This window comes from Plasmopara halstedii (assembly GCF_900000015.1).
Source record: "Plasmopara halstedii genome assembly, contig: Scaffold_650, whole genome shotgun sequence".
In the NCBI taxonomy this organism is placed as follows: Eukaryota; Oomycota; class Peronosporomycetes; order Peronosporales; family Peronosporaceae; genus Plasmopara; species Plasmopara halstedii.
Window position 1 is genome coordinate 334,884 of NW_020187567.1, and position 12,654 is coordinate 347,537.

Here is a 12,654-nt window from a genome sequence, read left to right on the forward strand (position 1 = left end):
CGACCTAGGTGTAGATTGACCAACAAGTGCTACCAAGCGCAGCTGGGCTGCCGTAGTCCTTTCGCTTAGAGGAAGCTTGGATTAGGTCGGTGACTTTCGTTAAATACTAAGAGGTAGCGGATCGCAATCCACTTACTCCAAGAGAAACTACAACCATAACCCAAGGCTAATTAACTCATCCGTTTCAAATGTAACATGTATTTCCCGGTTTTATTTGCGGCATAGCCGACCATATCAAATCTATAGGGTTTTCAATCGACATAGTAAAACCTAATTAAATGCATAACCACTGGCCACGTACTGACATCTTGTTTAAGTGTAGCCTCGTCATACCATCTTGTGTAACCCACACAACTTTGTGATCATACCATCTTGTTTGGCCCACATCCTTTATACAAGAGCACGTGAAACCCAGTTACTCTCGTGACGTTCCAATTAGACTCTTCCAAGTTAGTAGTGAAACTTATTGTCGAAGATGACGAGATTGTCAAAGTTCTCGACCTCTGCCGAAAGTCTCAAACGGAAATTTGACACTTCAATAAGACTCTTCGTCGCAAGACGCACAAATATAGTATCCAAGTTCGTATCTTCAATGCCCTTGCGAAATTCTCAAAATAGTCATCTATATAATGCTAGACGCTGCTGAATCATCTAAGACTTTACGTGACTTCACAAAGGCCAGTCCGTTGATGTTTATAACCAGCAATTTTGGGCTCTGAAATCCTTCCTCTTTATCATAGCTGATTAATGTAGTTCGGGATCATATGTCCTTACTCTTGATTTGGTCCAAAAGAATTTTGTTTCGCGCAGTAAATTGTGTTGCAGTTCGACGCGACGAGTCCGTTGGTCGATAAAAAAAACTTAGACGCTTAGAATAGGGGATAGGCAAAGGCTTAGAGCCTAATACTGCACTAATTTAACAACTAAGAAAATAAACGCTCTCAAAAAATCAATCTTCTCGGCATGGCTGAGAACGTAGCCGCTGGCGTGCTCTAAAAATTTAAACACTTGTACTCAAACGGGCCCTCACGGCACGAAAGATGTGCTCAGAATTTAGTTATTTACCCACCGCGTCATTGAAAAAGGAAGGTTGAATGTAGAAGGCTTTGGTGCTTACACGGAAACCCTTCATGAAGATGTTAGCAATTATCGACCATCTGAGATATCAAGGTTCTTATTTCCTCGGAGCAGTCTGCTTGCTTTCGCCCACCCTCACGAGTGGAAAAGCATTTCAGGTGCACGCAGCACCCCTGCAAACAAGCGCGGCATCTGTCGCCAAAAACTTACCACCTTTTGAAGGTCCCTTCTACAGAGGTATTTTACGTTGTACCCATGTTGCGCGTGGCCTTCAAGTGCAAAAATCGCCTGCGCGATGCCCTGTAGCCCCGTTTAGGGTGCGTATTTGATTCCCACCACAGCTCCTTGTCCACCAGACTTCAGTCCACACAATACAGTTCCTATCATCAACTGTTCATTTTTCGTTTGTGCCTGATCACGTATTTGGGATAAAAAATGATGCTTATAAGTGAAGCAAGCTCAAGTGCTGCCTTCTAGACTACTTTAGTGGATGCTGTTGTCGGCAAGCTTAACACTAGCGAGATGTGGAAAACCGCGGCAATTATAATGAGCATCATGTACAGGATGCTTGTTAGTGCACAGACCAGAACCTCCCTATAATATTCTGTTAAGCTGAAAGACCTTTCATGCGACTTGGCATGGGTGATTGCTTCACAAGCTTTAACATTCTTGAACTCTGATAGCTGAACCGGATCCCTAATACCTTGAAATTTCAGCTGTCAAGTTACGTATTTACCGCACTTCCTAACAAGTTTACTTGATGGTGGGATAGCAGTTTGGGTCTCACAGTGTATTAGCGCATCGACACATTCTGGAGCAAATTTAATCTAGACTTCTAAAACAACAATTTATTCGTTTCCTCGCTTCCGGTCTTCGTCGAATTGAATGTTTTAAATTCAAATCGAATGTTCGAGTTACCTTGGCACACCTTATTTCTCACACGGCGACACCATTGCCTGTTCTCGAGGCAGAAATTGAAAGACGAAGCCGTCCCTGGCCAAAACCTGACCATCTTAACATGCCCTTAATCGTATTCAGCGATCGATAATGACGCTGCAGAGATGCTCCAATAGCCTGCAACATGTACATGCTGGGCTGACTTATAATTGGCTTGCTAACGTGAAATCGGTCAAATCAGCATACTCATGATAATGCTTAGATGGCCTCTTCTTATGCTCTATATTTTCTTCCAACAAAAATCTTAGATTGCTATGTTGCGATACAAAGCCGCTCAAAGGAGCTTGTCACGCTTCAAACAAGACACACCCGCATGATTAAAGTCTATTGCTGTATGAGGAAAACGTGGTTGGGACCTGATAGACTGACTTTGCGTTAAAAAATCGTACCGAGTAACGGTTGACCTTACATCAAAACGTGGACGTCTCACAAAGTATTAGTGGCTACGAACCATAGCTCTGCGAAGTTCGACTACCAAGAACTTCAATGGAAATGGAGCTATCCTTACTTGGCTGAAAAATATCGGGTGCACATTGCGAATAAGCTCGTGGCATCATTCCAAACACTTCGATCAGCAAATGTCAACTTGCTTGCTCAAAATGACATTTCCTTATGTGCCTTAATATCATCTTTGCTGTATACCAAAGTCTCTCGTAAGCCTGTGATTGCAGTAATCACCTTGAATTTCGCACGAATTCGAAGCAGGTCCTGCACAATATCCTCGTCCACTAGATTCTGCCCAAAGTAATTGCACCTTTCAAATTATGTATATCCTCTTTGACATGTACGCTCACCTTAAGCTCAAAATTTTCTAACAACATTCCAAATGACGCTATTGATTTGGCCGCGCGAAGTCTAAATGAATCGATTGATTTATGTCCGTCAGTTGGCAAAGCTGTTGGTAATACTAACGTACGGTATTTTGTTCTTGAGCTCCTCATTCTGCAGCATGTGATTCCATATCAAGTAGCACCCCTGATAGAAACCCAGCTCACTGCCAATTTCCGCGCCCTTCATTATCCTTCAATACAGTACAAGCTAAGCGTATGAAGGCAACATTAACACTTGAAGCGTACGTACCCCAGCTCGTGGCCTTCCAGAATACCCTGCTCACGTCCATGCTCCATGCCAATAGCCTCACCTTGAGCAACCAGCTGTTCTTCGTAGCCCGAGATTGCATCGAACACGTCCGTGATGTTCATAGCTCAAATACAGTCCACTTACATACACCAAGTCGATGGTCGAAATTATACATTAGTCAATTTTCATCCAACTAATAGCTAGCTTGCAAAATAAAATAGTTTACTATGAAAGCACTGTGGCAATGAGATAATATAATTACCATTAGACTAAAAAAATTAAAGTACAACAACATCCACGAAAGCCCTCATTGCAGACCAGAGTGAATCTATATCTTCTGTATTTCCGCAGTGGCAGTCGTAAGAGGCTGTTGAGTTTTGATAAAGCGGCCTTTGACGCGTGGGCGCGCATTTGCTAGTTCCTTGCGCACACCATAGCGTACTTTATGCTGGGACAATCTGCGTGCGCGCTTGACCATGTACTTTTGCAGTAACTCGCGACGCGCTGTAGGAGTATAAATGCCGATCATTTTAACAGGCTCTGTCATGTAATTAGCGCGCAGTGGTTTCATATTGTGTGATAGGTTCTTCACATTCGTGTGTCTCTTCTCAATCGCATCATTGGCTTTCTTCGACGAAAGCTCGAGAGACGCAGCCTTATTTTCTGCGTTGTCAAGGCTATTCGTCGTGTAGCCACCAAAATGGTCTGATATGTCCCCACTCATGCCCTGCCATTCCAAAACTACGCTCAGAAACAATTCCTGGGGACTCAGATGTGAAAGCGAACGTGGTTCAATTTCCAACAGCTGACCGCGCATCTTCTCGACCACATCACTTTTCAACCAGCGAGTGCTCTTGACATCTGATTGATGAAGTATTGGTAGTGATAACTCCACTTTCCGACTACGTTTTTTTGACACCAGCATTTTCATGCTCAGTGTTTCTTTGGAAATGCGGAAAAATGACGAAGTTTCCCATCCTGTTACAAACCTCCATATTTTGATACGTTCTTTTGTTGAAGTCCATCACAACTTACCACGAATACTACTTTCAAAAAGGCGAATTTTCAAGTATTTCAAAATATTTAAGTGGTCGTAAATGGTGCTGTGCTACAGTCGCAGGCTATTCATCAGATTCAACCAGCTTCGTAATCTTACCACACGCCATGCTTCCGTAAGTAGTAGACTAGGTATCTTGAAATAGAATATATGGCGGTAGTACACAAAGAAGAGAAGCAAATTAGAACATACTGCAGAGATCATTTTCTCAATTCTGTTGATCTAAAACTTGAAACCTTATTCAAAAATTGCGAATGAAAAATCAGGACAGGAGCTTTGGCTTTATACATCAATTACGTAAGCATCATCAAAAATTTTGTACATCTAGCCGTTTGCTTTGTAATTGTAAGAGAAATATGCAATTTTTTCATAACTTGTATGTCAACAGTTATTTCAATGATAAAGCAACACCCAACATTATGTAGTATAGCTACTTCACATACTGTATATTGAAGTAAGATGAAACGCTAAGGAAGTTTGACAGAATCCATGCTGACAGTTTCCATGCCACCAAATCGAATGGAGTGGATCAAAAGACAAGTCGGAAAGAAATGGATTGATGGCCAGTAGGCATAACACTCAGAAAAAATGCAACTACTAGTTTTTCCATCACAGTTATACACCTTGTTCTAATTACTGCATGATATTACGTACCGCAACTTTGTAGACCTTTATATATTAATACATGCAGCACGGATTAAATCAATAGTCTAACAATGAGTAGCGATAGTAACACGCAGTTAGGTGGCAAGGTGGTGGTTATCACGGGTGCCTCAGGCGGTATTGGCGCTGGTGTGTAAGCAACCTGCAACTGCAAGTGTAGCTTGTACTAAAAATATTCTCGATACTTTCCGCAGCCATCGCATTGGAGCTAGCAAAGGCAGGTGCTAAGATCGCGCTGGGGGCTCGAAGGCTTGAAGCTTTAGAGACGGTCAAGACGACTATTGAACAGAAAACTGGAATCAACGACAGTATCCTCGTCGTTCAGACTGATGTCACAAAACGCCAGGAGGTTGAAAATTTAGTGTCAAAAGCAGAGCAGACCTTTGGAGCTATCGACATTCTTGTTAACAACGGTATTAAGACAATCAGAGCCGCCTCGATGCTCTACTGATGCTTATATTGTCTACAGCTGGTGTGATGCCCTTTGAGCTCTTGAAAAATGTTAACCAGGACAGTTGGGAACGGGTGCGTTGACCTTATTATCGTTGATCCTTATTTACGAGTTCTTACGACTTGGCGTATGTAGACAATCGACGTCAACTGCAAGGGGACGCTTAATGGTGTAGCCGCAGTATTACCAAAGATGTTGGCTCGAAAGAGTGGTCATATTGTCAATATATCATCCGATGCTGGACGCAAGGTATTTCCTGGTTTGGGAGTTTACTCGGCATCCAAAATGTTTATCGAAGGTATTTCGCAAGCTTTGCGTCTTGAAAACATTGGTAGTGGCCTCCGTGTAACTTCGATCCAGGTATGCATTTCAAATTTGTGTTTGGATGGACTAAATTTATCGAAATATGTTTATTGCAGCCTGGTAATGTCGCAACGGATCTCGTAATGCATGCTAATACTTCAAGTCGTGTGGATGAAGAGGCGATGAAGCTCTATGGTAAACCTTCGGGTAAGTACACTTTTTATTAATATTCTTGTACGATCCCTAACAAATATCGAGGATTTACTGTTTTAAAGAGTTCGAGATCCTTCAATCCCAAGATATTGGTCGAGCCGTGCTGTACGCTGTCACGCAACCGCCACACGTCGCAATCAATGAAATCTTAGTGGAACCACGAGATGAACCCATATAAAGACATTAATTGGTCAGGTCAGTGTTACATCACACCTCTAACCCATGCAAAAGATTTTCCAGCTCGTCTTCCATTTGTTGAGCCGCGTATTGTAAAACGCTTGTATCATATAAAGATGCTCTAATTTCATTGTGCTCATCGCTTTGTTCGTCGCTATCTTGGCCGAAAGCGCACAGACACGCAATGGGAAGACCGCGCACGCACACGCTGATACCTATAAAAAAGCGTATCCGCAAATGTTGCACCATTGGAATCTCGCGTGTGCGCGAGTCCACAAGGCAATCCAGTACCACCCAAGGCTGATACCGAGGCTGACATAGAACGAAATCGCACAGTGACTCACGCCGTAGTATTTCATCCTGTGGTAAGAGATCGCGAGTTCCGACTGCGTGTTCAATCAAAATGTATTCATCGTCTACTCGAGCAATGAAGGCGGCTTTGACGCCAAAGGCAACTGCAGCTAGCTCACAGCTTCGATGCATAAGGGTCCGATCCACCAAGGTGCAAGCAGGGGAGATAATTACTTCCATAAGCTTAAGTCGCTCTTCTTCTCGATGACCTTCTAGCTTAGGTAAAAAGTAGTTCTCATCAGCAATCAGATCCTGGTCCAGCAAACCAAGATTAGAACTCATCATTGACGTTCGTCGGTAATCGAATCTTCCCATATATTGATCCTCTTGCTCTTTTGAGTCCATTTGAAGGCAAGATGATAAAAACGATCGATCAGCAGAGCTGCAACTACTTGATTCGGCATTAAGTCGAATGGGCTGAACCATTTTTTCCAACTTTGATGTCATGGCCACTGGATGTAAGAACGATCTCGATACTTCTATTCCAGACCGAGGCTGGCCATATCCAGCGTGAGTATCTTCAATACCACTGAGGTTTTCACTCTCCCAACTAAAAACATCAATACTTAGTTTGGCGCTGTTGACTTCATACTCTTGACATGACCGAATATCCGCCTTATTTGGCGTCTTGCGCAACGATATCTTAGCACTACGTGCAATAGACTTAATCGATATAATCTTACTGTTAATAGAAGGAGTAACATGACTTGGTAGTGCTCCAATGTAGCCACCACTCTCGACACAATTGAATCCAAGAGCGTCCTCGCTTGCTTTGCACTCTTGACTCGTCGAAGCATCTAATGGCGCTGGCATGATCAGTTCATGACCACCTACGATTTTCAAGCTTGCAGGTAGATCCTGCATTAAATTTTCACCCTCTAAATGAAAACCTGACTCACGAGGTGGCGGTTTCCATTTAGACAGCGAAACATGAGTATCGTCTTTATTGGTTTGGTCGGAAACTCCGTGCGTGTTAGCCTGATAGCGAGTCTTATTATGACAGAGATGGCACATGCGAGTCTTATTGACCTCTTTTAACTTCGTATTAACGATACTTGCGCTGCGCAACGAACTGCACGAGCCGCAAATGACTTCTCCACATAGTCGACAGTGATGACGTCGACGAAAAATAGCATTAAACCGTTTCCAGCAAATGACACAGTAAGCGCGTTCCTCATTCTTCACCCAATGGTGCGGTGAAACAAACTTATAAACGCCAACTCTGGAAGCAGCCACGGCCAGCTCAAATCTACCAACAGAACAGAGTGCTAAACGCCGCGCGATGGCTCGAGCTCCTCTTGGTGAACAAGACAAAGGACCATCATTCTCATCGTGATATGAGCTCGTCACGCACGAAAGACGCAGCCGATTGGACGAAACTTCTTCCACAATCAGTGTATACTGTAAATCGACCTGGTGTGCCGTCTCCAGCATAACGTCATGCGACTGAGGAATTGGTAGCCAACTAAACGCAATAGTACGCTTATGGACTTCATCGGATGGACGCGCACTTAATCCAGCCAGAGATGACGCCACGGATGTAGACACTGTACCCTCACTTGTATGTTGTCGCTGATTCTCGGGCAAAAAAATCTTAAGTGTTTGGAAAAAGGTCAAGTGTTGTTCACGCAGCAAGACGGACTTGCGATGGTCTTGATACACGATAGAGACTGCTGCATGTTGCGTGTCTACGGTCCAGTCGCTTGTCGAGTTCTCCTTTGTCCGCATTGAATGTAAAGTACCGTCTTTAAAGTCGCGACCGTGTAATAGCTTCATCATTAAACGAAATTGCGCTGTCGAATCAAAATGGAGAAGATTAAAGGCTTCGTCAAAGCCACAAGATGCCTCGTTGACAGCAAGATAGTAAACAGAGGAGCCATTATTAACTCCTTGGGAAATACGCTTGGCATAAAGTTCTTGATGTTTGTCGCGACGTAAACATGTCCATTGTTCTTTCCTTCGTGTGGAATTCAAACATACGCCGAGTACATCTGTGATCTGCCTCATTGCACGGTGATGCATCTTGCGAGTTTGCATGCGATCGTGCAATAGATGTACAGACGTTGACATAATCCCGCGAGTTGTGGTCTTATTGTTCTCTTTCCTTGTGAGCTTCTTCATGCTACGTCAAATGGTCGTAGATGACAAAATAGATTGAGGATTAGGAACAAGTTCAGTTGCCGTCAGTAGAACTTTTCACCGCAAAACTGATTACAAGATCAAGATGCTTAGAATATTTAATAATAATCCATGTGGAAAGTGTAGGAGATTTATGGCTACATCTATTGTGTCAATATTTGTTTGGATTGCGGGTGGCAGAGATGACTGTCTCACCGAATAGTTACATTTTATTTTTATGTACGGCGTATTCTGCAGCAACATAAGGCAGCTTCATAGCCGGAATAGACATGTGGCTTATTACTGCGACTAAGCATAATCTTTTCTTATCACTTACCATATTTTGTCTCTCTCAAAATGCATTTATTTGTACTGAAATTGTGCCACAAATACCAAAAATCAATTCTATTTATATTACTGCTATATTTCATCAGTCCAACGCCTTAACTTACTATCAAACCTGTTTTGTACTTTCTGCTGAAGTAGTGGCAACCCACCCATCATCTGAGTGATTGCCCCTAAATATTTAATTATTGTACTGAGTGCAACGATGGGTCTTGAGACAAGACGACTGACCTATCGCAAAATATTCGACATAGATGGCGATATCGCGGAAACCCACCTGTCCACAAATTTAAACCACGTCTGACCGCGATCTGTTGTTTCCATCGAGAATAAACAACAAATAGGTCTAGGGCACCAAGTTAACATCAGAATAAAGCTTAAATTATTTTTTAATTTCATGTAATTTGGCTATGTGTCAATGAGGTTTCATACTCGCCTCAAATTAAAATTACTAGGATAATGGATTCAGAGAATGAGTTGGTGTACGATTTAGAATGATGGAACTCTAGAGTGCGATCCAAACAAGCAGCTTAGCAAATAATGTTATTGGGTGCATGACCACCAGACATTTTACTAGGTGCTTGCTAAGTAAATGCGAGAATTAATCAATATTTTTACACATATTTCAGGCAACCTTGGTACGCACCGTTAAGACCACGTTATTGAGGCGCTTGACCAGAACATTATATCGACTAGTTCGCCTTTTACGGCGTATTGTCGTCGAAGTAATCTTTAACGCTCAATGTGCATGGTGGACGAAGAAACTGTAGCGACGGCGCAGTAGAGGTGCTGTCAGACAGTGGAGCAAGATACGGACTAGCCGTTCGATCCGTCATAGTTACCGCAGCATCTTCTTGGATAGAGCGATTGATTTGCTCAGTGCTTTAAATATGTCTGAGGTACAAAGTTGCTGCGTACTTTTGAAATTGTACAATATTGTTATATATTCCACGCAAGTGTATTCTAAGTTGTATTAATCAAAACTAGACTTCATCTCGAACAATTGGATGGTGAGTTTTAGTCTCTTGAGATGCTTTAGCTTTCGCTATTGAATGGAGCGTACAAACCCATCCTCCGTGTGTTGACTCGTTGCGACGCTTCCTCTGTTAGAATAACTCCATCTGTAACGGGGTTACACGTACCCTTGAAAGAAAGGGCAGATTGTGCGACCGTACATAGGTGTGCATTACACAAGTTAGTTTAATCTCACAGTAATGTGGCTACACCGTAACAAGAGTAATGCACACTAATATATTAATTAGAAAACCTAGGGTTTTAGATATTAGCGGCTCTGCCGCAACTAATACAATAAAATACAATTTTAATTTGAACGGAAGTGCTCGTTTGCCTTAGCTAAGGTTTTAAGTACTTGGAGGTAGCGAATCGCAATCCGCTACCCTCGTACTGGTTCTTGGAAAGAACGTAAGGTCGGTAATCTAATCTTAGCTTCCTCTAAGCTGTAACGGGGTTACATGAGAGTGACCCGTCACTCTCCCAAGGGAGCTGTGGTGTGGCACACCACATTACTAGATGGGTACATGGCTTGAGAGTCATGTAATAAGAAAACATTAAGGAACACCTATAAATATATTCAGTCTTAAAACTACCTAAATTTGGTGATGGGTACATGGTCATGTAATAGGAAAACATTAAGGAACACCTATAAATATATTCAGTCTTAAATCTACCTAAATTTGGTTAACGTGTCCTCGGACCAAGGATCTGTGAACTGCCGTTCACTTAGAGTTTGTATACTTCTGGAAGTCAAGCTTCCTCTGTGCAAGGTGCCGTGTGACCCGTCACATAAGCAAAGAGCCACGACAGCCCCGTTGCACTTGGTAGCATTTGTAGTTAATCAACGCCTGGTTGTTACGACTGATCTTCTACGAGGATCAGGAAATTCTTCTTTATCCCCAGGGCATGCAAGACGGGCTTAATAAGCTGATCTCCCTGCTGGGCCCTGAGGGCGTAGAGCACATTGTTCCGAAAGGGCCCGAGGCTGTAAGCGCACGCCTAGAGGCGTTTTCAGATTATGAAAATGCTCGGTTAGAGTACTTACAGTATAAGGTGTTAGCGTCGACAGCGTCTATGACGCCACCGTCGACGACGGTCGTTTCCTTCCGACCCAGACTGCTTATGGTGAGCGTTTGGACCTTCGAAGGTAAGGATGGAGAAAATCTCCTGATCTGGAAAAGAGATGCCGATATGGCTATGGTATCCGCCATGCTCTAAAACGAGCAACAGGGCGAGGCGCGAGCTGTCTCTAAGTAATGGGCCAATGCACCCCACGTTACTGGAAGGAGCTGAAGCGTCAGCTTCTGCGAGTGTTCAGCCGCAATCAGGCATATCGCGTGAGATCGCGTTTTCTTGCTGCCCGACAGGGCAAGAAGGAGTTGGTGGACTTGTCCAAGAGTTAAGAACAATCGTTACAGATATTAATTTTAGATCCTCTCCCGAGGTGGTCGCAGTGACCGTCTTTATGGAGGGCCTCCACACTGGCGTTGCCAGAATGAAATTCTTTCGTGTGCATCCGTTCTCCTTTGAAGAAGCGGTGAGCGTGGCATTTTTAAGGCTCAACATAACATAGTCTTAGATTCGGATGCAAGGTATGACCTTATCCTTGGTATGGCGTCCTCGGAACCCCATGAGCCATGGATTGATTGGAGGTCGAAGACATTGGGCGAAATGCGCACATCTCCTGGTGGAGCTTTGGTGAATCATGAACATACTCTGCTAGAATGAAGAAGTTCTATTGGCGCGGGCAATAGACCAGGACAGTCAATGTGCTGAATATCGAAGTATCCGAGTTGTCAAACACCAAAGGCGTTCTGGACAGAAGTCCAGAGCGTGGATCGCGGGCTATACGTGGAGTGGCACGTAACCCAATGAGCACTGTTCAAGTATTAGAGTAGTTGCTGTATGCTAAGAGTGGCGTGGTGGGCCAAGGGCCGAGGCATCATTGGCGAGGCCCTTGTGATGCACGTGGAGTGGCACGTAACCCACTAAGCACTGCTCATATTACGAAGCAGTTGCTGCATACCAAGTTTTGATATTTGATTTAAACGATTAATTATCAAAAAAAAAAAATTAAATGGCGGAGGTCCGACGCATCCAGGGTGAGGCCCTTGTGATGCACGTGGAGTGACACGTAATCCACTGAGCACTGCATACGTTTCGAAGCAGTTGCTGCATGCCAAGAAAGGCATGATTGGATGAGGTCCAAGGTATCCCGGGCATTGCCCTTCTGATGCGCGTGGAGTGGCACGTGATCCACTGGACGAAAACTGCGGAAATAGCAGCTCTTCGTCGGATGTTGTTAATAACATCAAAGCTCCGGTGCAGCAGGGAGTGATGACACTGGACGACGCCGATTGTAGGTTCCCGCTGTCTCAATGAGACGTTAAGCCTCTATAGAGTGGGGAACGCGAAGCCGTATGTTATTTGCAAGACGCAGAGCGTCAAACCTGACCCAGGGCGTGTCTATCGTAGATGATAGCGCACAGCTATATACCGTTTGACGGGAGAGAAAGCGGCGTCGTCATCCTCGATGCTATTCTCGCGGTGGGTGCTCTTCTTGAGCTGGACAAGATGTCCTTCCAAGAGTTTAAAGGTACCTTGAAGACAAGCAATTTAGCCGAGGTAGTCATTATAAGACTGAACGAGGAGACTAACTCTTTATCGCTTCTGGAGGGAGCTCAGAGGGTGCTCAACGCACGAAGTGGATAGTTAAATATGAAGGATCCCTCAGATCCGTGTTATTCTTTGGTAAAGGAACTCCAAGATGTCGTCTCCGGAGACCCGCCGTCGGTCCTACCTCCGGACTGAGGTGTGCGTCATGAGATTGACCTGGTTCCGGGAACCA

At 43.9% G+C, this 12,654-nt stretch overlaps 4 protein-coding genes across 4 annotated transcripts; 1 reads left to right on the forward strand and 3 right to left on the reverse strand.

Moving 5' to 3' along the window:
* Positions 1–2,358: 2,358 nt before the first annotated feature.
* PHALS_12729 (Uncharacterized conserved protein) lies at positions 2,359–3,236 on the reverse strand (the record flags this gene model as incomplete). The annotated part of the gene is made up of 6 exons (XM_024728335.1): positions 2,359–2,364; positions 2,424–2,438; positions 2,677–2,769; positions 2,829–2,889; positions 2,951–3,055; positions 3,115–3,236. The coding sequence occupies 6 exons, from the start codon at positions 3,234–3,236 to the stop codon at positions 2,359–2,361; spliced, it is 402 nt and encodes a 133-aa protein (XP_024578823.1).
* A 206-nt stretch (positions 3,237–3,442) lies between these two features.
* PHALS_12730 (CCT domain) lies at positions 3,443–4,045 on the reverse strand (the record flags this gene model as incomplete). Its single annotated transcript, XM_024728337.1, has 1 exon — positions 3,443–4,045. One exon carries the CDS (start codon positions 4,043–4,045, stop codon positions 3,443–3,445), a length of 603 nt encoding a protein of 200 aa, XP_024578824.1.
* Positions 4,046–4,887: 842 nt separating this feature from the next.
* PHALS_12731 (non ribosomal peptide synthase) lies at positions 4,888–5,979 on the forward strand (the record flags this gene model as incomplete). The annotated part of the gene is made up of 6 exons (XM_024728338.1): positions 4,888–4,963; positions 5,029–5,247; positions 5,304–5,359; positions 5,421–5,645; positions 5,705–5,795; positions 5,864–5,979. 6 exons carry the CDS (start codon positions 4,888–4,890, stop codon positions 5,977–5,979), a joined length of 783 nt encoding a protein of 260 aa, XP_024578825.1.
* A 29-nt stretch (positions 5,980–6,008) lies between these two features.
* Positions 6,009–8,450, reverse strand: PHALS_12732 (Phosphatidylinositol-4-phosphate 5-kinase and related FYVE finger-containing proteins; the record flags this gene model as incomplete). The annotated part of the gene is made up of 1 exon (XM_024728339.1): positions 6,009–8,450. One exon carries the CDS (start codon positions 8,448–8,450, stop codon positions 6,009–6,011), a length of 2,442 nt encoding a protein of 813 aa, XP_024578826.1.
* Positions 8,451–12,654: the final 4,204 nt, after the last annotated feature.